General features: G+C 35.2%; 1 protein-coding gene across 4 annotated transcripts in view; it reads right to left on the bottom strand.

The window, feature by feature from the left end:
* LOC145673308 (uncharacterized) overlaps window positions 1–25,183 on the bottom strand; it is a 529,331-nt gene that overhangs the window by 305,438 nt on the left and 198,710 nt on the right. Inside the window, exon 6 of one of the 4 annotated variants that reach the window (XM_081742924.1) lies at window positions 13,207–15,815. The exons of 2 other annotated variants lie outside the window; for them this stretch is intronic. In XM_081742924.1, the coding sequence (XP_081599050.1) occupies window positions 15,664–15,815 (152 nt within the window). In that variant the 3' untranslated portion in view covers window positions 13,207–15,663. Of the gene's footprint in view, window positions 1–13,206; window positions 15,820–25,183 lie in introns of those variants that run through there. One more of the 4 variants, XM_081742905.1, reaches the window with a different exon arrangement.

Consider the following 25,183-nt stretch of genomic DNA (forward strand, 5'->3'; position numbering starts at 1 on the left):
TAAGGCTGATTTTCTTTGAAATTGCACTTAATTTATTTTAAGATTTTCTCAAAAAATGTTTATTTATTATTCGTGACTAAAAAGACGTAATTATTTTATTAACAGCTATATCTCACTTCCTGTTTTACAAGAAATAGCATTTTAAAAAGCGAATGAAATCCAAACTGAAAAACTGAATAAAAACGTTGCTTTTCACCAAATTTTCCATCTGATAAAAAGTTTTCTTGATTACAGCACTAATTACAGCATATAAATAATATAATGTACTTACGATTTAGTATAGTACCATTGTTTTATGGGGGCGCGGTGGCTCAGGGGTCCCTGGTTCGATCCCAGCTCGCGCCGTGTGGACTTTGTAGTGGACAAACACCGTGCTCATGGGTTTTCTCGGGGTTCCATTTCCTCCCACTTTCTTCATTCCACCATTTCATTCATTTCTCATAATCACCGTCTCCTTTGGCCTAACCGGCATAGGCGTGGGACGTTAAACTCAAAGATTTCATTTCATTTCATAGAATTTATAGTACCTTGTCAAAACGTTTGTCTTCAAACTGTCAAATACAAATCGCCGTAAATTGTGTAATCTACTGTCACAAAAAGTATACCATACTATTTTCGGATCGCAATAAGGAAGAAATACCATACTATTTTGTGATCGGTATGGTAAAATACTATTTTTCCGTACTATTTTACCGTAAATTATTAATTATATGTAAACATTGTTATTTTTAAATGACTGAAGCGAAGTAATCTCACGATGATGTTTTAACATCTGGTCATTAGGGGGGCCAGGAAATCATTTGGGGAGCCTGGCACCGATGGGCCCCCCGTGGCTACACCCCTGCCTAAGACGTACCTGAAAGATCAAAAATAGTACCCATCAGTATCAACGACCTTCTGAAAACGTTCGGGATGGGTATGGATTCCTTCGCGGTAGAACTTGGTTTGCCGTGAAGCAAAGAAGGTATCAAGTGCATTTTGCACCTTTACTACGGAGTTGAACTTTAGTTCTCTAATGTGAGTGTCCAAGAAATGGTTCAGGGGTAATCGGACGGTGCACTGTCCAGGGAGTATGGCGGTTGCAATAGTGTTTCCCATTTAAGGCGTAGGATGGTGTCCCGGGTCACTATAATCATGTGGGGCTTAGCCCTTAGCGTAACGGGAGAACCCCTTAGCGATTGAGAAGTGCTGGCTCCAGGGTTTTGAGTTTTTCTTGAACACGGCTCAACTGCTGACAGTAGACAGTTGCATTAATGTTCTGCTCTGACCAGCCGGTAGCAGTTCCCGATGCACGATGTCGCGAGCAGTCCACAAAACACACAGCAGGACTTTCTACTGCATTACTGGTTTCAGCTGTTTTGGAACCAGTTCATGGGATTTTAACGAATGATGACCACGCCATGGAGCTTCTCATCACATGTCAACATCCTGTCCAGAAATGGCTTCTTCCTCAGACGAGACAGCAAAAAAACACAGGTGTCTGCACGCGTAGTCTTCTGGCCCGGAGTTAATTCATGTGGGACCAATAGACTCAAATTGTAGTGTTTCCCAAGTTGATGGAGGTGCTGCCGGATGGTTTCTCCACTCACATTGAATGTTAGCCCCAGTTCCTCACAGGTCTCTCCACTGTTCGCCTCAATTGCTACCTGAAGATCTTCATTTTGTAAATGTGTTGGTCTTCCGGCACGTGGTGCGTCTTTCGTGAGTGTTTTGTCACCGTCCTTAAACTTTCTAAACCACCCTTGCACTGTCTGCGTAATCACGACACCCTCACAAAAGGAATGAGATATCTTCCGCCCCACTGCAGTGGCGTTTGATCCAAGTTTGAACTCGTACAGCATACACACCCTTATGACGCTCTGTGGAGGTTCCATATTCACTCTGTCCTTACACAAGTTCACGTTGTAACTGAACTGCCACAAGCAGGTAGAATGTTGGATATACCCACACCAACATCTGACCTTCGCCTTTTCTCCATTCGCATTCAACTCACGGTGTAAGGATCAATTGAACACAGACCTCCACAAAAAGCGACAGAACTTTCTTGGTTACCTTTATATATATCTCTCACAGGACATAATATGTTTCGTATAGAGAATATATCTATATTAAACTTAGTTTTAATATCTCGAGCTCCGGAAGTCGGAATGTCAAAACTCCAGATTCGTGTTCCTCGTGATCTAAAATAGTTTACAAAATATATAAAAATCAGGTGGGGTCCACTTTGCTTCCCTGAAGCCTACTTTTTAAACGAAACTAAGTTTTCCAGAGTGTACATTTTGCTTCAAACTGAGTTCTGCCCTGGCTAACATACGTAAATTCGCTTCTATAAGTGTCGTTAAAGTTACACTTGAAATTGTCGTTCGGCATTCTTGTACCTTATGAAGGCATGAATAATTCAAGTATGTTTGTCACAACATCTACAAAAGAATATTCATTCGTATAGAACCTCCAATACATTACATTAAAAACACATGAACTACACAAAGAAAACTATTGTGCATTAGAGCAGATCTCTTATTAGCGAATGGCCCTACACCCGCGCACTGCTCAGATAGCTCACAGCCTGAGCGCAATTCCAAATTTAAATCAATCGCGATTAAGATTGTCAAAGGTGTAGCGGTTTACGTTGAATATACCAACACTTTATTCACTAAATCGTCTTAGATTTTTCTCCAATCCCAAAAAGCAGGTGGTTTTTCGTGATTAAGATAGCGAGGGACGAATATAGAACCTGACAATCGGGTGGTACCCGCAAAAATCGGGTAATATGACAACACTAAGCTAAATAGAAAATAAGGTATATCCCTATTTAAGATCACTACACCTGCAACTCATGAAATTCAATTTGAAATCTCATCCACTTAGACTGAGATCTTTTATATTATCATTACTCTTTCACTTTGTTTCTAAATAGTACTGCCACTCTTTCTTTTGTTAACAAAAAAACACCACCTCCCTTTCTTAGAAAAAAGAAAAGAAAAAAAATTTAGATCGCAATTCACAATTTTATTGTTGATTTGTTGCCACTCCGATAAATGTGAATGTTGTGGTTTTGCATGTGTTGACTGGTTTCTTATCGCAAGTCCCAGACACCTGCAATAGTTCATACCTGAAGGGAACACCGATCATATTTTATTCTATATCTTTTTACTTCCAAATAACGATAGCCGTGCCTCTTTGTGAGAAACTGCAACTTATTTTTTTTATTCTGCCAATTGTAAAAGAATACTAAACAAGAATTTCCCTACACGTTAAGACATTTTAAGAAAAAATATCTTCTTTCACCTCTGCAAATTTTGAGCATTTTTTCCCTACGCCGGGGAAAATTTCCCTCCATCTGGCAACTGAGAGCCGAAGATGGGAAAGATTCTTTGCTGTTTCCTCGTCGTTACTTGATATTAGTGCTGTCGATTTTTTGAGACTTCTGCAGTTTTCGGTTTTTGAGAAAATCTGTTTTCAAAACCGAAACCGCAAATGCGGTTTTCAAAACCGAAACCGCAAAAGCGGTTTTCAAAATGAAACCGCAAAAGCGGTTTTCAAAACCGAAACCGCAAATGCGGTTTTTCAAACCGAAACCGCAAATGCGGTTTTCGAAACCGAAACCGCAAATGCGGTTTTCGAAACCGAAACCGCAAATGCGGATTTTAAAACCGAAACCGCAAATGCGGTTTTCAAAACCGACATTTCGGTTTTATGAAATTTCACTTTTTTCAAAAACCGGTTTTCGGTTTTTTCAAAAACCGATTTCGACAGCACTAGTTCATACGTGAAGGGAACACCGATCATATTTTATTCTATATCTTTTTACTTCCCAATAACGATAGCCGTGCCTCTTTGTGAGAAGCTGCAACTTATTTTTTTTTTTTATTCTGCCAATTGTAAAAGAATACTAAACAAGAATTTCCCTACACATTAAGACATTTTAAGAAAAAAATATCTTTCACCTCTGCAAATTTTGAGCATTTCTTCCCTACTCCGGGGGAAATTTCCCTCCATCTGGCAACTGTGAGCCGAAGATGGGAAAGATTCCTTGCTGTTTTCTCGTCGTTACTTGATATTAGTGCTGTCGAATGTTTGGGACTTCAGCAGTTTTCGGTTTTTGAGAAAACCGGTTTTCAAAACCGAAACCGCAAATGCGGTTTTTAAAACCGAAACCGCAAAAGCGGTTTTCAAAACCGAAACCGCAAATGCGGTTTTTAAAACCGAAACCGCAAAAGCGGTTTTCAAAACCGAAACCGCATATGCGGTTTTCAAAACCGACATTTCGGTTTTATGAAATTTCACTTTTTTCAAAAACCGGTTTTCGGTTTTTTCAAAAACCGATTTCGACAGCACTAAAATTAACGAATAAGATGCAAGATAGCGAAAAGGCTATTGAACTATTAAGAAATTTTAAACCTAGGACATTCAAAACTATGCTCCTCATACCGATAATAGAACATGAGCTATTTTATGAAATAAATAGATTAAACCCAAATAAAGCTACAAGCGACGAAATTCCAATTGAAATAATCAAGCAGAACAGCCGGAATTTACCGCCTATACTCACATACCTATTCAATGAAAGTCTCAATACATGAAAATATCCAACAAAATTAAAAGAAGCTAAAATAAAACCTATCTTTAAACAGAGAGACGGAACATTGATACAAAATTAGACCGATATCACTCTTACACCCAATAAATAAAATATTTGAGAAACTAATTAAAAAGAGACTAATAAATTTCTTGAACAAACAGCAGATACTATGCCATGAACAACACGGTTTTGTAACTGGGAAAAGCACAACTACGGCAACATATGCGCTTATAAAAAACATACTAAAAGAGCTAAATGATAATCTTAGGCATTTTCTATAATTTAAGCAAAGCTTTCGATCTCGTTAACCACAAAATACTCTTACGAAAACTTGAGCATTACGGCATAAGGGGGAAAGTGTTACAGCTGATGGAAACCTATTTACAGGGGAGGACGCAAGCAGTTGAAGTCTCCCACATACAAAATGGGAATGCAAAAACATATTTATCAAACCCAAGACAAGTCCGCAACGGCGTGCCTCAGGGCTCAATATTAGGTCAAATCCTATTCCTATTGTATATAAATGATTTTCCTGGAACATTGAAGAATTTTGAAGTAATTTTATATGCAGATGACACAAGCGTAATTGTGGAGGGTAAAACCATAAGTGAGGTAAGGAACAACACATATAGAGTATTGGATCAAGCCAAAAAATGGTTTGGAAGTAACTGCTTATGCATAAACAACACAAAAACAAAATACCTACTTTTTCACACAAAACAAAACACGAAAATAAAAGAAACCAAAAATAAATTGACTGATCTAAAACTAGATTTCACCCATGAAATTAAATTTTTAGGATTAAATATAAATGAAAATCTAACTTGGGAAACCCACGTAAAAGAAATAATAGTAAAATTAAATTCCAGACTTTATGCACTCAGGATACTAAAAGAAACGTTAAACACTAAAGCTTTGATCCAAGTATATTACGGGCTTATACACCCTATACTAAATTACGGCATCATTTTCTGGGGCAAATCTTCAAGCAGCAAAGCAGTCTTTATGAAACAGAAGCAAGCAATACGGATAATATTTGGTCTACACATGAGGACATCATGCAAAGAAAAATTTAAACAGCACCACATCCTTACCCTACCATCTATGTATGTATACGAAACTGCAATCTATGCAGCTAAATTGAAAGATGGAACCCAAATAAGTCACGTTTATAATATCAGACAGCAAAATGAAAGAAGACAATATTTTACAAAACTAACATTAGTACAGGAAGGTTTAAGCCATATGGGAGTACAAATATACAATAAGCTGCCCAGAGAAATAAAAAATGAAGAAAATATAAATGTTTTTAAAAAGAAACTCAAGAGATTCCTGGTGGATAAAGTATATTACAGCGTAGCAGATTATCTTTGCAATAATGTGTATTAAATACTGTAACATATTTCTTTTTCTAAGTGTATTTGAAACAAGAAAGAGGACTGTCTGAACCCTCCAAATACCAAATGTATATTGGTTTCAAATGGAGTAAATAAATACAAATACAAATACAAATACAAATACAAATACAAATACACAAAATGATTACTACTTTAGCGTGTTACTTGGGTGTTAATTCAGCACCAAGCACATCGGCTTCCGAGCATATCAGAAATAACTCGTTACTACCTGAGAGAATTTGCATTGGTATTTATCGTTAATACGAGCAAAGCTTTGTGAAATATATTTAGCACTTTTGCCAAGTAACGAATAATGTTCTGTTTTCTGTAATCGGTCACAATAATATGTTGTAAATCTGTGAATCGTCTGACAACAGTTACATAGGCAACAGTTGTACCATCTTCTGTTCATACATGCTGAGACACAAGAATAACAGATAAAGAAAACAAATGGAAGCACTGCTATCTGTGTAACTGTTGTCAAATGATTTACAGGTTTACAACAATATTATTGTGACCAATTACAGAAAACATAGAATGTTATGAGCTACTTGCCATAATGCGAAATATATTTCGCAAAGCTTTGCTCATACCAAACAATAAAAAACAATGCAAATACTCACAGCCAGTAACGAGGTATTTCTGATATGCTCTGAAGGCGATGTGCTTGGTGTTGAATTGACACACAAGTAACACGCTAGTGGTACTCATTTTGTGTTATTTCAACACCTCATTTTTTACAGTGTATAGGTATACTATTCCTTAAGGATACGAATATTCAGTTTTGAAAATATTACGTGCATGTTCGTAGGAAGATTAATATCCAAAATGGCGATTTTCCTAACATGGAATACAAGCATGAAATCAACTGAAAAAAAAAAACAGCCTTGAAAAACTGTGAATTTTATCCTATAGTAATCAGTTTTTTCTAAACAACTGAGGAAACAACTATTAGATCATAGAAGTGAAATAGGTCGGTTTATTTCGTCTTTAGACCCTACACATTTAAAGACAGTTTGTTGAAGTAACTACTTATAAAAAAAAAAACATTTAACGAAAACAGTAAACCAACAGCCTTAGTGAATTAAGTTGTTACTGAGACGTAATCCTACACATGTTCTGAGAACTCCACAAGGAATCTCTATAACAAGAGATAACATGAGGAAAAGGTTAGGGAGAATATACTTCTTTTTACGTACTCTAGAAACTGAATATAACAAGTATCTAACCTATCCAATCGAATCTTTCACTGTAATGAGGCTAGTTATCGTTCAAGACAAAGATCTAAATGTTCTATCGCTGAAGGGAAAAAGCAAATAGGTGTGTTGACTTCAGCTGAAAAAGGGTCACCTTCGTAACACTAGTGACTTGCATGAGTGCATGAAGTATTTTCTTATCTTCACTTGTAATTTTTTCGAATAAGAACAGGAAGAGGAACTAATAGATACTGTTCTTTCAGGTTTCATCTTAGTGCTCATCCATCAGGTTGGATTTAAATCGACATATTTACTACATGATTCAAACATTTTGTAAGTTTTGCAAAGCCCAAAGCAAAAGACTGTTCTCCTAATTTTGGATTAGCATTATTTTTATAGTCTGAATTTAGAAGTTGTTCTGTTAGGTGAAGAGCCGCACGTCGTCATAATTTGTTTACGTCCCCCACTACCTGTACTTTCACAAGCTGTAACTATTAGATATTGTAGTTATGTACTCCTTCAAGTCTTATTATTGTAAGAAAGTGAATCTACATTTAGCTGTTCACTGTAACTAGAGGTCTGCATGGGCTCGGGCCGTAAATTTTCAAAATTACAATTATATTTCTCGGGCCTTTTCGGGTCTAACTTTGTAAATACACTATACAACGATATTTATTGAATCATTCTTTCTGAAGAACTTTTAAAGTACCACTACAAAATTAAACCTCTAATTGATGTAAATAAAAATACAATTTTGCGTATCACACGAGCTCGGGCCTAAATGCTAAAATATATTTCGGACTCGGGTGGGGCCCCACATTATAAATTCATGGACCGGGCTATGGCCAGCCCGTACAGACCTCTAACAGTAACCCTATTTGATCCTTACAATGTATCGAATTTCCTCACTCCTTTGGAAAATATAAACTAGCCTGAAATGTTAAGACAGCAGCTAACGGAGGTGAGTTCTTGAGTTCTGATATTTCATCTTCCTTATTAGTTACAGAGTAAAACGAAACGAAATAACAATGAAATTGTGTGGTCATTAAGACCCAGATGAGGAAGACTTGTTGCACTGTAAAATTTGCTACAGAAGGCATCACCAAAAGTGTGACAATTTTTCGTTTATTTTTGTTCCGATAAGTGAACTTCGCTCAAAATGTTTAAGCTTTAGGCCTATCTAGGTAAATTTATATATACAGGGTGTTTCAGAACAACACTGACAAAATTTTGGGAGGTGATTTCTGACACCAAGATAAGACAAAATTACAGACCAAGTTGGGTGCACAAATGCTTCGTTTCTGAGTTATAGGCTGCCGAAAACATGAAAAAATGAACTTTAAAGGTCCATAGCTCCAAAACTATGGGACTTACCGTAGTCGGGTTAAGACTTCTGTTAGGAACTAGTATGTGCCCTATCCAAATATTCGAGTTTCAGAATCCTGCGGTACTTCCGGAATAATTTTTATAGAGGTAGTTGATGAGTACTTCAAATTATATGCCAGTGGCCAAACTCCCTACAGAAAAATTGCTGCGTGATATCCTCTGAAACTTGTATTTTCGATAGTGCACATATTAGTTCGTAAGTGACGTCTTGACCCGACTACTGTAAGCCCTATCATTTTGGAGCTATGGACCTTTAAAATTCACTTTTTTCATGTTTTCGGCAGCCTATAATTCCGAAAGGAAGCATTTGTGCATCCAAGTTGGTCTATACTTTTTGTCTTATCTTGGTGTCAGGAATCACCTCCCAAACGTTGTCGCTGTTTTTTTGAAACATCTTGTATATTTACGAAACTTTTTTTTTTTTTACAGTTGTTTTGCTTATTTGTCCCATGTGGGTTACTTTCACACACGAATATAATCATCTTATATTTTTGTTTGTATGTTAAAGGGTTTACATATTATTCTAACGGTAAGATAAAACTGTTTGCAAGAAGTTTGAAAGGAGTAGTGAGTAGGTCAACTTAAATTAGGTAATTACTTTTCTTTACCGTAAAATCTTGTTTATTTTATATGTTTTGAATGTTGTTTATCCTAAAAATGTCCTTTGAAGACACTGCTTACTTGTATTTCCCCACATGTTTTTACACATGGACATTGTATTTCGATCTAATATTCCATATTAACATCGTGTAATATTCTATATTAGGAGGGTGTTTCTAATGGGAAATTGAATTTCAATTTTCTTTTACAGTATAAAACCGTACGATATGTAAACAACTTCCATAGTTATATTCTGGTTGGCAAAGATCTTGCAATTTTTATGATGTGTAACAATTATATCTTGAAGTAAACGTTTCTCAGAAATAAAGAAGATAAAAAAATATATAGTTGATGTCTTTACAGTATAATTTGTTGTTTTTGTGTTCATATACATGATACACACTTCTTTATTGTTCCAAGTTAGAGATAAAAAAAAAGAAGAAACCATTCATTTTTGTACGAGCATAAATTGAAAAAAAATAGGTGAAAATTAATGAAGGGTTTATTATAAAATATACATTCTCAAGAATTATAAACTCGAGCATTTATACTAGATGACATTGTAAGTTCTTATTGGTCTGAGAAAACTCAACGAAACTTGGGATTTTAAACCTCGTTGCAGACTTCCTATTAAAGCCCTTATCAATCAACCAATAAGATTTTAAGACTTTTATCTATCTCCTTAATTTATTCCTTAAGTTAACCTTCCATATAAAAAGGACGTGTTCTGGTATTGATACTTTGGTACAAAGGTTAATTAGAAACAAATCACTTTCAAGTTTATGGGAAGATTCTCTTGTCACTTTAGGAACTCACTTGTCCCGTATTGTAACAGCTGTGATATTTACAACTAAGAAACAATCACACTCAAAACAAAACCCAAAGTTCCCACGTATATAAAGTAGCTGTCACATTGTTCTGTTTACTATTGTACATACACACATGCTACGCAAGATTAAGTAAACTTTATTTGTATATTTCTTTCTGATTTTTTCCTCATAATACAATATTCAACCTACAATTTAGAATCGTAGAATCGATAGAGTTAAGAACTGACAATAAGTTGATGTGATGAACTTCAAATTGCAATGAGAACTTGACAAGACTTCATATTCATGGAAGAATTCCTTGGTAATCCTTGTTTTAAAAGAAACTTTAGAGGAATTTTTTCGTATGCAGGATTGCAACCAATACAAACATATCGTTCCTCTCGAGACAAAGTAGCATATCTAATTTTTTTCAAGTTTTCCGGGAGACAAGTTTAAAGATTTTATCGTAATTTATTCTATCATGTTCTGTTAAAATTTAATTTGATCTCGTAAGTTATATATCTGAAACGAAGGAGAACAAACTAAATTTTAAAAGAAGACAATAGAATAAATTATGATAAAATATTTAAACTTGTCTCCTGGAAAACTTGAAAAAAAAAATAGATACACCTTTTTGTCTCAAGAGGGACGAAACTGTGTCACTTTCAAACTTTTGTGTCACTTTCAAACCTTTTGAGTAAGACTGTATACACTTTAAAAAATCTAACTATGTTGTCAAGTAAATTGTACGATAAATCACTTTGGTACGAACAGCTCGGTTTCCAAGTGATGCAGAGTTGTCAAATGGCCCGGTCTACTCGCTTACGGTAATCAAACATCTTTCGTAATTGGAGTTTTTCTTGAATCTTTGCCTGGTTTATTTTGCTGTGAATTTTAAGACTCTAGCTGTGGTTACATTATCATGTTATGATTACACCGCAAAAGAAATTGCCTTTGAGCTTACAGCTCACTCTCCACGTGGTAAAGCAAGGTGATATGAGAAATTAGCTGTGGGTACATGAGCATGGTTTGACTAGTGTGACAACTACACCTCCCTTTCACCACTATATGGGGTTCCTAACTGCCTGGTACGTACTTGCCATGGGAAGTAGTTTACTCTACGGTGTTCTCAGTATAAAGTAACTTCTCAGCAATTTAATGCAGCAACTACGCTCCCCTTAAACTACTACATAAGTTTTCCAAGTGTCTAACATGTTTCACTGTCATGGATATAAATCCATGTCATGATGCTGTCTGAATCCACGTATTATTTTCTTGCACCATATCGAGCTTCAGAAAGATAGACGTTGAACAAGCAGTAAACTAAACACCTACAGTTTCTACAAGGAAGGAGGGTATCCAATTTTTGTACATGATTGTACAAACTAGATGCAAAACAATAAACAAAAAATGCAAACACTGTTATCTTACAAAACACATTCCGTATAATATCACCTAACAACCTCGGTTAACCATGACTAATGCAAATACGAATGTCATCGATGGCTTTCATTTTGTTTTAGCAGGATGCTAATTTACATAACATCGTACAGACTAACAAACTTTTATAATACAGATACTATATAATGCGTAAATGGTATGGTAAGTTACTGGAATCAATACAGCGAAAATAAATATTTAATTTACTCCAATAATGATTTAGGAAAAACAGAGAATTTTAAATTCTTTGGCCAATTTTTGTACATGATTGTACAAACTAGATGCAAAACAATAAACAAAAAATGCAAACACTGTTATCTTACAAAACACATTCCGTATAATATCACCTAACAACCTTGGTTAACCATGACTAATGCAAATACGAATGTCATCGATGGCTTTCATTTTGTTTTAGCAGGATGCTAATTTACATAACATCGTACAGACTAACAAACTTTTATAATACAGATACTATATAATGCGTAAATGGTATGGTAAGTTACTGGAATCAATACAGCGAAAATAAATATTTAATTTACTCCAATAATGATTTAGGAAAAACAGAGAATTTTAAATTCTTTGTTATTCTCTCCTTACAAGAAAAAAAAATCACCTTTGTAATAATCTATGCGTAAAGCATTATAATGAAAGTTTCATTTACACAAGAAAGATGAGTTCAGAGCTTATTTTCCATTTCAAAAAGTATTTTTGAAAAGAAAGCAAACACATCTTCTGCAACTCGTAGTTATTTCCTTATTATATTTTACGGTTCAGACAGTAGAGGCTGATATTTTCCAGCAGGACCAAAATGAACAACATTTGAACTACCTCCTCTAGAGAACGGAAGCTGAAGTTCTCAGAACGTGTCTAAAAATGTATGAAGTAAACGAAGGGAAAGTACCAGAGGGGAGAGAGACGGAAAAAGAGCAAGCGAGAGAAAGACACTTCATGCATTTCTTTTGTTCTGATGTTGAGAATCCTCAATTTCATTCTCTGTAATTTCCCTTCATTTTTTGAAGAAAGAGACCTTTATTACTCTTCCAAAAGAAAAGACGAGCTAATTAATGTTATAAGGAAAAACTTTTTTAAATTTTTAATTCTAGAAGTAGATGTTTATTGTTTTTTAAGAGAACTAATTATATTTACATACACACACACACTTTTCCACTTTTTTTTTTTTAAAGCAAAATCGTATATTGCGTACAAGCATAGGCTATTTATAAATATCGATTTCAAACGAAGCAAAAAAGAACAAGAATTTTAGGAAAACCAAAAATGGATCAAAAGATTGCCATCTTGGTTAATAAATAATTTTTGGATCAGAGGCCACAAAATTTTCGAACGGCCCCTAAATCGAGTTTTTGTATTTTCTACGGAAGAAGCACATCATACTCAGTTAACTGATAGTTTGGGTTGGCTGCACTATATGTAGTTCTAAGGCCAACAAGAAAATGTTTGTGGGCATAAATTAGTTTTTGGATGAGGGCCCAGAAAATTTTCGAACGGCCTCTAAATCGAATTTTCGTATTTTCTTCGGAATAAGCACATCATACTGAGTTAAGTCATAGTTTGGGTTTGGCTACACTACTGTACATGCAGTTCTTCAGATATAAGGCGTGTAATAACATTTTTGATTGAAATATATTGGATCTTTTGATCCAAAATGATCGAATTAGAATGTTACATGATCTAAATTACTTATTTAATATTCATCAAAATTTACAATTCCATACATTTATTTTTACAGAAAATGAATGTAATTTGAAAGAAAAATCATTAATGCAGTATTATTATTAACGTATTCTATACAACGTAAATAAAGTATGAAGTGAAATTATTTCAATATAAAATGTCTTTCACATTTAATAAATACACGTATATATTAATTTTGACCATCATTGTATTCATGTGTAAACCGGTCACACCATTTCACAATATCTTTGAACAGCAGCACATGCGTTTCGTTCTTGTGAGAATGTGCACTGACCAGTAACAAGCATTGGACAAAAATAGACGCCATTCCACAGTTGGCCAGGAATCCCGAAAACCTGGCCAAAACCCCAAAATATGAAAGTTCATGGAAGGGTCTATCACCTAACGCATATGATCAAGGAAGGTTCCAATCGCATACAGATATCAGTGTTACTGACATATGCTCACTGGTTTTTCTCACAGTCAGGGGAGAAAGCCAAAGCTAAACTTTGCAAATGTTCTGTATTCATGTGTACTTTCTATCTTAGGGAAGGTCAAGTTCGCGATATTTTTACGGATAATAGCGTCATATCCTCGAGTGGGAACCTATTGTTTATTTCATTTGTATATATTATAATTCAGTGATAAATATCTATTTTTGACGTTATATGTAATTTATCTATTCTATGGATGCTTATGGAGAAGTAGGTTGTAAATCAGAAAGAAAGCACATTTTTACAGTTTCGTAGGTTTTTAATCCGGGAAAAGCGGATACAACTTTTTTTTTCTAATGTGGTACTTGAATTATTTATGTTTCTGGAACAGTTAACCAATTTTGCCCGTTTAGATTGTAAGTGCATATTTACTTTGAAAGATGTGTGAAATTTTCTAACCAAAATACAGCATATTAATAGCAATTTTGTTCTCTTTTCAGAGAAATGCCACATAAAATAATTAGAAGAAAGCTATTTGAGTTTCTAAAGAATGCAGAAGGGAACAGAGAAGCCAAAAACAGCAGCTCCTGCGCTTTGTGGAAGATGAAATATCAGGTGGAGATATGTTATGCAGTGCTGACCAAAACACAGTAGTCGCCTTTTGCTATCAGAAGTTCCGGAAGCTTTACAAATGCAATCGCGAGTACAGTAAAGTAAAGGAAAAGTATGCGGATTGGCTGGATACTGATATTAATCTGAGTGACAGTGAACCACAACCATCGACCTCAGCGAAAGTCGGACACCCACTGGCAGACTTTGCAGAAAGCAGTGAAAGATCAAAGAGAAGTAAGACTGAGGCAATTCGGTCAGCTGAGAGTGGAACCACTCTTGCTTACGCAGCCGCGATGAAGTACAGAGAGCAAAGGGAAATTGACAAGTCATAAATACTAGAAGAAATCGAGGCAAGTCCTACCAGAGCGACCAAGATTAGGAAGTCCTGGTCGCAATCTGAAAAACACTCTGCAACGTTGTACGATTCTGATAAGGTTCTAACATTATTTCTGGAAACCAATCTAACATCAGTACCAAATTCGTAGGAATGAACCGAAAAAACTGGGCCATGATATTTAACCTGCTTATAATCATGTACGGGACGCAAAGAAGTGCTACCCAGAGGGCATCCAAGTGAGTGAGTCGTTGTCGGAAATGCCACTTCAGTATCTACTAGATCACATTGTGAGAAGGCTTTTGCAGCTTCAAGAGCCAGTCTTGGAGAGCATACCACGGAAGTAACGTATGTGTCTAACGTTGATCAGCAAGTGAGGCTGTGATGGGTCTAGTGGTCAGGCAGAATAGAAGCAGTCAGCCAGTGAAGCTGGGTTTCAGGATTCAGACATTTTTTTTCATTTCATGTGTGTCATTGCACCTGCTCTTCGAGATGAAAGGTGAAAGAGTTGTAGTGTGGCAGAATCCCCACCCATCATCACCAAGATTTTGCCGTCCAGTTCGGCTCCAATTCAAGAAAGAAACCGAGGACCTGACACGAGAAGAGGTGCAGCGCGTACAAGAACAAATATCAGCCTTAACACCAAATAAGGTGTCCGTTGAAGATATGGCGTTTCAAGTCAATCACAACCTCTATTTGACGACGGTAGACGGCAAAGTCTGCAACGCTATCATGCATACAAAGTATGCACAAATGTGTAATGTGTGCAGCACAAAACCTAAAGATATGAACAGTTACAAGAAGACCATCAGCAAAGCTGAAATCAGGCAGCACGTTTAAAAAAAATAATAATAATAATACGGGAAATAGGTGCGGTACCAAAACATAATTTATAAAGACAATTCGCATAGAAAAGACAGATTATTTTGTGATATAGATCATATAAAAAGTAGCAGCGATCGTTTGTGATCTTTCAAGACATAATAATGTATTACATATATGATTTCATTTGTTGTTTTTCACATTCGTTTTTTCTGTAATATATATACGAAAATTACACATATATACATATTATTATATACGAAAATTACACACATATACATATTTGTGACTGCCATATTGTATCCGACATTTTGAATTTTACCCTTTCGGTATCAAATTCGCATTGAGCGACCTTCAACCTATGTATTCCAACTTTCATAAAAATTAAAACACGACTTCCAATTTTGGCCAGGTTTTCGGGGTTCCTGGCCCACTGTGCATTCGTAGCCATGACTGCACTGTGAATGATTGTATTGAATGATGGAAGGATTTAAGAAGATTGAGTAACCCGCTGCCTGAAAAAAAAAAAAAAAGCCACTTATCCGTTTCTTGAAAGCAGGAAATGTAAATATATCTATTATGCTATGATCTATTAAAATATATGATTCACATCACAAGTATCACGTTAAGTGCTTTACACAATTATGTCAGAAAAGTTGGTTCAGGAAGTTGTGTTCTTGCTTGTGTCTAACAAGCCTACCTAGGAACTCAAAGCGATAAGTGCTAACTAGTGTTTTGATATTTTTCATCCGATATCATGAGTAAAATCACACACACACACCGCACATCGTCACACAGAACGAAAAATAAAAAATAAAGTGAAATCTTGCAGTTTAACATTCCAAGGTTATGCCTTTTAGACTAAGGGAGACGAATGATTAAGGCGAGTGAATAATGTTAAAAGAATTGGTGGAATGAGAATGTGGGAGGAAATGGGAGAACTCCGAAAAAATCCACTGACACGATGTTGTCCACCGCAAACTTACTTGGCCGGGAATCAAACCAGGGACCTCGCGCACCAGAGCTAAGTGTTCTACTACTAAGCCACCGTACTCCCTCACGGGAACGAAATATGGGGACAAATCCAAGAAGCAGTAGCAGTTGTTGAACCAGCGACATACAGAATCTCTGACTAAAATGAAATTCAAACAGATTTCCTCAAATTGCTCCATTATGGAAGCCGTATTCTGGAACAGGTGTGGCGTGCAGTTTGTCGACTTCATGCCGCAAGGAACAAATCAATGCTGCTACCTTTTGTAAAACCGTACGGTAACATCGCCGTGCAGTACTAGACAAACGCCGGTATTGTTGTCCGCCAGAGTCATGTATATGTTGCTTCATGACAACCTGAAGCCCCATACTGAAGCGGCGTAGCGTAAGGGAACGCCGGTATGCCCGACATCCCCTGTTAATAAGAAAAGTACGTATTTATTATATATAAATTGTTTGATTGTAATTATCACAATTAATTCCACTGCAATCTTCTGGGTATGGTCTCTCGCCTTGCTTTGACAAGCAGAACCTACGCATGAGCATCACTCAGACGCACATTTTCTGTCTTTCCTCTTGTGGTATGCCATGTTCCTTGGGCATCCAGGCGTACTGCAAGCATCGGGATTTTCGTCTGCTTTGTGTCGAATGCGCACACCCTATTACTTGCTTTCTTACTGCTTTAGATATAAGCTGGCGTATTCGCAAGTATTACCAACTCTATCTATTTTGAACTGAGCTATAGTTTCTGTAAAGAATGCACGAGCGCTAACGTCAATGTAATAGAACAAAACAGAAATGATTAAATACCTTTTTGAAGTATGTCGCTTATGTAAATGATAGTATAAAAGTAGTTATGTTCGAATCATAATTAAATACATCGTAATTGTAATCTTAATTAAAAGCAAACGATTAATCTTCATCATAAATACATAGTGTGTCCAGTGACGTAGCCAGAAACTCTTTGAGGGGGCTCATACACAAGCATAAATATAAACCATTCTGTAGAATCACGGTCACCGATCTGGTAGGCCAAGGGAGCCAGCACCCCTCACAAAGATTGCTTGAACCCTTCAGTATCTGGATATCTGACAACGAAATGGACACAGAAACAGGCCCCCAGAGTTGTTTTAAGTGTTTTATATTTGCATCTACAAATGATATATACACTCAGGCCCATATTCATGAACAGGCTCTGATGTCCGGACCCAAGATGACAAATTTCTAGGCAACATTAATATATATATATATATATATATAAATAGAAGAACGAGATTGGAGTATGGCAGCGTTTCCCAACCTTTTTCAACTTGCGGCACACTACGGGTGTTACTTGAATTCTCGTGGCACGCTTATAGATATTATGTGTAAATATAAAATACAGTAATATTTTTTCTGTGATTATTGATCTCCTTCTCACAGAGAAGAAAGCTCGATCACTTGTTTTTCCCCGTGGTAAATCATTATGCTTATTTCTCATTCTAATTTAAAAATAGAAAACAATTGCAATGAAACATTGGACTCAGGTTTTTAAAAATACGCTTATTTTTTAAAAACTGTATCCAACCTTTTTACTAAGATCACTAAATAACGAACGAACAAACAAATTTCTTTTATTCTTAAAACACAAATGTAGGTAATTTGTCGAAAGGATTGAATGATATTTTAAATTTTCAAGTTACGAAATAGTCTGCAACAATAAAGAAGTAATAATGCTCATAACAATGATAACAAATATTTTTTTCAACATTAGAAATGTACAGAACAGTAACACGGTATGAAACTTAAAATTGTAGATTCATAATAATGTGAAATACAAATATACATTTTCCCCTACGTTTTGCAATTTGATTGCTATAAAATTAATAATGTTGTTTCGATTCCTCGCGGCACACCAGCGGCCTATTCACGGCACACCGGTTGGGAAACGCTGGAGTATGGTATGCGGAAAAAGAAACTGCCTACGAGAAAGAAATAAGGAGAACTATACTGAAAACAATGAAAACTATACAACAGTGAGACCGAGTTTTCTCGTCATAAAGGTAGTGGCAAGAAAGAGCTGAGACAATTGCGTATTGGCTTCTAACGTAATACACACATTTACTTTTGTATGTCCCACTAGGCCCACAATTAGGAGGGCCTGGTCCCCCTAAATTTTTTATAACCCTATATTTCCCCTTGGAATAGCTATGTATTATCGCAGTAGTATTGTATCGCACAAGTGACTAACTTTGGCATCTCCATTTCGGAATACCACGCTACGCTACTGCCATACTGCTGCTCCAATTCAAGTTCTTGACACAAGTTTGGATGGCACCAATTGGATCATCCTCCACTCAACAAAGGCTGGGCACAGACAGACCGGTAGGGTATTCAAACCGGAAGTGGTAGAAACCAAATATTTCCAGTTTCAATGTTTATCGCCATAGAACAAAATCAATAAGAGATAGATACAAACGAAACTATATTGAGAAGCACATTTTTTTAATTGATTGAGCGTCCCATGAATAGGTTCCATCTCCTTTCGCTAACACTCTACTCAAACCGGAAATTGTAGAAATCGATTAATTTCCGGTTTCAACGTTCATCGCTATAGAGGCGAAACGGTATTACATAATGACAAGCGGTTTTCTTTTGTTTTTGCAATCGGTTCAGCTCTCAAGAGGACTTATAATCGCCATCCATAACACTTTGCTGAAACCGAAAGAAACCGGAAGTGGTTAACTTCTACTAGTAATTCCGGTTTCAAAACTGATTCCCATAGGGTCCACATGGAAAATGATATCGAGAAGCGGTTTCTTGCAATTGAATCAGCGTTCCAAGAATAGTTCTATCTCCCCGTTAACCCTCTATTCAAACCAGAGAGCAGAAACGGTAACAAATAGTGACAAGCGTTTTCCTTTCAATTGGTTCAGCATATCATCATTCACAACACTTTGCTGAAACTGGAAGTGGTTGAAATTTACTAACACTTTCGGTTTCAATATTAATTTCCATAGAGACAAGACAACAAATGCTATCGAGAAGTAGTTTCCTGTAATCGAATCAGCATCCCAAGAATAGGTCCCATCTCTTCTGTTTCAACTCTATTTAATCAGGAAGTGGTACAAATCAACTGTTTTGTTTTAACGTTGATTGCCATGGAACAAAAAGGGAAATATGGATAGGGATAAGCGGATTCCAGCTATCGATTCAGCGCGAACATCATCATCATCCGCAACAGTTTCGAAACCGGAAGTGGTTGGAATTATTAGGTACTTCTGATTCCAATACTTATTTACTTAGAGTATAAACAGTAAGAGATATTAGAAAACGGTATCTGACATAGATTCAGTGTTTCAAGAATCAGTTTTGTCTTGACCCGTTGAAAACTGAAAGTGGCGCAAATCTATAATTTGTTGATCACGACACTGATCGCATAAGGATAAAAGGAAAATAGTGACAAGTGTATTTTTGATATTGATTCGCTGCTAAGAATATGTTTTATCTCTGATTTTATTATTTTTATTGCAACCGGAAATGATATACATCAATTACCACTTCCAGTTTTATAATTTAAAAGTATATATATATACATATAGACATAGATATCGATATAGATATATAGATATATATATACAAGGGGTCTATATATAAATCAAGTATTATGAAAACAAAGTAAAAAAATAAAAGTTAGGCAAGAAGCCCAGGTAATATGTTTTCCTTTATTTACCAAGATACCTAGTTAAAGATATGTACTGAAACTGAATGAAATCTACAACTTCGAACACCTTACTTCACCTACCATACATAACACAGAACTGTCAGTAGCAAGCTGAAAAGTTCGGACATAGTTGGCTTTATTCCATACCTGCGCGGGAAAGGGCTTTCCTTGGAGTCAGATGAAAATTGAGATGAAATTTCGAAGACTACTCCGCCATCATTTCGTGTATTCATAACACTAATCTCATACAGAGAAATGGAAAAAAAGGATTATTTTCTCTCTAAAGTACTTTACGTTAATTAAGCATGCCACCTACTTTTCACATCCACACACAAATATTGTTTCTTTGTGAGTATAGATACGTATAACAAACAAACAATCCTATCTATTAAGCTAGAGACTTTGGTTAATGCATTTTAAGAACAATGATCCATGTATATGTGCATTTGTGCTGTTAAAATTATTCGAACGATTATCCATTATCCGAATAACTGTTCGAATACCGAATATACGAAGAATGCATAATTGGAATATTAAAATAAAGAATTACTTGAATTTGGACAGCACCAATATGTATCTACTCGTATCTTGTAGGTGTTTTCACGTAACTTCTTAGTATATCACTATGTCAAAATATATCTCGCATGAATCTAAAGAGGAAGAAAATGCGTTACGTCAAGATCAAGTAATAATTTCGATGCACAATCGCACAAGAATCCGTTATGTATTCTTTTCCAATGACCTGTTGAGAAATCCCATCAGAACGATCATCTCACCTCGTACCTCTAAGCGCGCATTCTCAAGATCTCTCTATGTGTGTGTGTGTTCACGTGTATTACTTTTCTTATTTTACACAATGCATGTTTAATTTGGAATTCAGAAAAAAAGAAAAGAAAAAAGAACGAAAGAAAAGGAAAAAAGAATAATGTTATTTCAATATTAGCCAGGTGAACAACCTCTTTAGTCTTGTGTGCCTCCATCATATCCTAACTAAGCCTTGTTAGTCTTCAATAAATTTTCTTTCCAGTATGACACGAAATCGTGCCAACAAAAGCAAATTGATAAACTTAATAAATTTGTTTTTATAACAATACAAGGAAAACTGTTTGTCTTGCCAGTTTCAATTTTTGAAACTACGTCAAATTTAAATACGAAGAGAATTTTAAAAATACATTTCTGTTACTACTATACTGTTAAAACAAATCGTTGCCAAATTTACGATAAAAACATGGAAATCTGTTTGTTAAGTCGCGATATAATACACTTTATCTAGCTAAAATTGTAAAACAATATGTATGTTTTATAATAAAATATTACCATAAATATATCTACGATAGTAATCAAATTTCTCATTAAAATATTTGAGTACATGCGTTAAATAGCAATATGTTATATATATATATATATATATATATATATATATATATATATATATATATATATATATATATATATATATATATATATATAGTGTGTTACAAAAATTTGTCACAATATTTTAGGAATAATTCCTCACGTTAAAATAAGAAAAAAGGTTCATATGGACCTGTGGTCGGAAGTGTATAGTTTCGTAGTTATAGTGTGCCGAAAACGTGAAAAAATGGACTTTAAAGGTCTATAGTTTCACTATATAGGACCGATCGTAGTCAGGTCAAGACATCACTGAGGAACTAGTATGTGAATTATCCAAATATCCATATTTCAGAACTTGCGATACTTGCACAATCATTTTTAGAGAGGCTGTTTGAAAATACTTGATTACTCTCCATCTAACTCTAAAAATTGGTGTGCAAGTACCGGAGCATTTCTAAACATGGATATTTGGATAACTCACATATCAGTTTCTCAGTGATGTCTTGATCCGACTACAATAGGTCCCTTTGGCGTCGGAGACCCGGGTTCGATTCCCGGCGGGAGCTCATGTGGTTCGGATTCCACGTTAATCAGTAGATCCACGTCTCATATAGCCTCGCTGCTGAACGGGACGTTAAACTCAAAATCATCATCATGATCATACAAATAGGTCCCATAGTAGTGGAGCTATGAACTTTTAAAATTAACTTGTTTCACGTATTTGGCACCCTATAGCTCCGAAACTATCCATTTTTCAGCACAGGTCCATATAAACTTTTTTCTTATTTTGATGTGAGGAATCTGTTACAGAAATATTGTGACACGTTTTTGTATAAGCTACTTGCATTTTGCCAATGTTCAAGTGTTTTCTTATGTGCCCATACAAAAACATGTATCATGTTTCCACTATTGCTAGAACAATGTATTTATTGAATTTAGAGTTTATGTACAAGGAGCATATGCCTGAAAAGTCTCTATGTGATGCAGGTTTTGGAATACTACTAGCAACGATGAATTTCCACTATGCAATGTTTTGGTTTACCGTTTCATACTTGTTACAGAAAGCAGTTGAAAACAAAATGGCGAAGTAAAAGAAAAGTACAGCTCACAGATGACGAGAAGAATTCTAAAACAGGGATAGCGGGGGAAGGTCAACGACACGGTCAAGTCCATTTTCGGTTTTTGAGGTGTGGTCTATACTTAGATGTCGTCTGCTACTCCGGATAGTTATCTGTGTGCTATTAAGTGGTGTCATTTGAAACCCCCGTGCAAAAAGTGAGAGAGCCCATACCTACGTCACACTACTTCTGCTAGAGTTCTTCTCGTCATCTGTGAGCTGTACGTGCTATTTTTGTAAAACACTCATATGAAATTGTATAAAATTGCAATTTTGTCGATACTAGTACCATAATCTCTTGTAAGTTTAGTGTGAATTTCTAAGGAAATATCAAATTTCGTACATTAACGTTCAAGAAAAAAAGGTATGTTAATTTACAAACTAAAGAGTAAATATTTTCAGGAAGGGTTTTTTTATTTTTAATTTTTAAACAGTTTTTTTTTAAATGTAAAATCAATCCTGGTCTCATAGTAGATCTTCGATCGTATGAAACAACCTCATTTTCCGTGTACTGGCGATGTTTACATATGGAAAGAAAATTATTTAAATTTCAGTCAGCGGGTAAACAACTTGTTTTCATCCTCCACCTTTGAGAGATTGCAGTATCTTCTACAAAATTGCAGCAGCAACGAGTAAATATTTAAAGTGAAGTTGAACGTTTTTCAGTTATAAATAAACGTACGAGAGGCTGCTGAAAAATTCGTAGCCCAACCCAAAAGAAGTTCAGGTAGAATGATGAAATACTAAAGTTTTAAAGAACATATCTCTGTAGGTGCAAATACACATTATTATATTAATAACAACATTCTTATTGTGTTTTTCAGGCTTCTGAAGTGACCATGTCTGCCCAACCAGTCAACATAACGAACATCGAGATCAGAACTGTCATCAAATTTTTGTTCCAACAAGGAAAGTCATCGAAACAAATTCATGAGGAATTCATCGTTATATGTAGTGCTGAAGAAGTGAGTGGCACAATTTAAGCGTAGTGATTTCTCAACAGATGATGCTCCACGTACAGGTAGACTAAGAACTGACTGTCCCCGAAATCGTGGATAAAAATTCATGACATTATTCTTGAAAGTCGTAGAATCTCAGCAAAACAAATAGCAGAGATTGTGGACATTTTTTGCAGCAACTACAATAATTTATTTATTTATTAACACAACAGGCATTACAGCCCAATTACAGTGTCTACATATGAACTTAAATACATAATGTTACAGTATAACATAAAACTCGAATACCAATATATATATATATATATATATATATATATATATATATATATATATATATATATATATATATATATATATATATAGTGAACCTGATGCTTGAACACAGAATACTAAATTAAAATAATACATTTTACTTTTTTTTTTTTCAAAACATTCAATACTAGTTTTTTTGAATGATTTTTCTGAACAATGAAATATGTCTACATCTTCGTAATCTTTAATGATTTTATTGTATGTAGCACAAATTCTCCATGTAGGTGACATATTCAGTGCATTTGTACGTGCCTTTATGCAGTAGAATAGGCAACTATTTCCCTTGCGTGTTTTGATGGATGGAACCTGTATCATTATTTTTGTAGTTATGTCTATACAGTCTATTTTGTTGTGCAAAAGTCTGTGTAAGAAAAGGAGATCGTTCAACGTCCGTCTCTGTTCAAGTGTCTGAAGTGTAAAGTTATCAAGTAAATTATCATATGGTTAGTATTTTGGGTAAAGTCCTGTCCTCTTGTACGTGAGAAAACGTATGAATTTGCTTTCTATCTGCTCTACTTTTTGGCTACGTGTTTTCACAGAAGTGTTCCAATAAGTGAGGCATATTCAATTTTTGATCTTACGTAAGAAAAATAAAGCAATTTTAAAGTGTTGCCATTTCTAAATTCTTTGGTCGTTCTGATAAGAAACCGAAGATTTCTATATGCATCTTTGGTAATATTTGCCACATGATGCGCAAAGGTTAATTTTTTATCAAATATAACACCTAAATCTTTAATTGTATCTAATTTTTCTAAATTTATTCCATTTATCGAATAAGTAAAGTCATACGTTTTTTCACGTCTACTGTATGTCATGGTTTTGCACTTATTAATATTTACTTCAAGTCTATTGGTAGTACACCAGTTTAGTATATTAGTCAGGTCCTGTTGCAGAAGTAGACAGTCATCTATAGATTTCACACTTGCAAATATTTTTACATCATCTGCAAAGAGTGATTTGTGAGAGTTATGGATATAAAATGGCAGATCATTAATAAATAATAAAAACAAAAGAGGTCCAAGATTAGATCCTTGGGGGACTCCGGAATTTACACGAAAGCTTTTAGTTTTAAATTCTTTATATAGAACGGATTGTCTACGTTCACTCAAGTACGAATTGAAAAAAGTAGGCAAGTGAAATTGAAATTGAAATTGAAATTGAAAGTGGCAAGTTTCTGAATTAGTATGTTATGATCCACAGTATCAAATGCTTTATGAAAATCCGTATATATTACATCTACCTGTCCATTATTATCTAAGGATGAAGTTATGAAATCTGAAATGATGGTGAGATTAGTTATCGTGGATCTCTTCTGTAGGAAGCCATGCTGATATATTGAGATGGAAGATTTAACATGATGCATGACCTGATCATAAATGACACTTTCAAATACGTTTGCAATTGTTGGTAATATAGCTACTGGACGATAGTTTTCTATGCTA

Source organism: Thermobia domestica, chromosome 2 (genome assembly GCF_964235325.1).
Source record: "Thermobia domestica chromosome 2, izTheDome1.hap1.1, whole genome shotgun sequence".
Classification (NCBI taxonomy): domain Eukaryota; kingdom Metazoa; phylum Arthropoda; class Insecta; order Zygentoma; family Lepismatidae; genus Thermobia; species Thermobia domestica.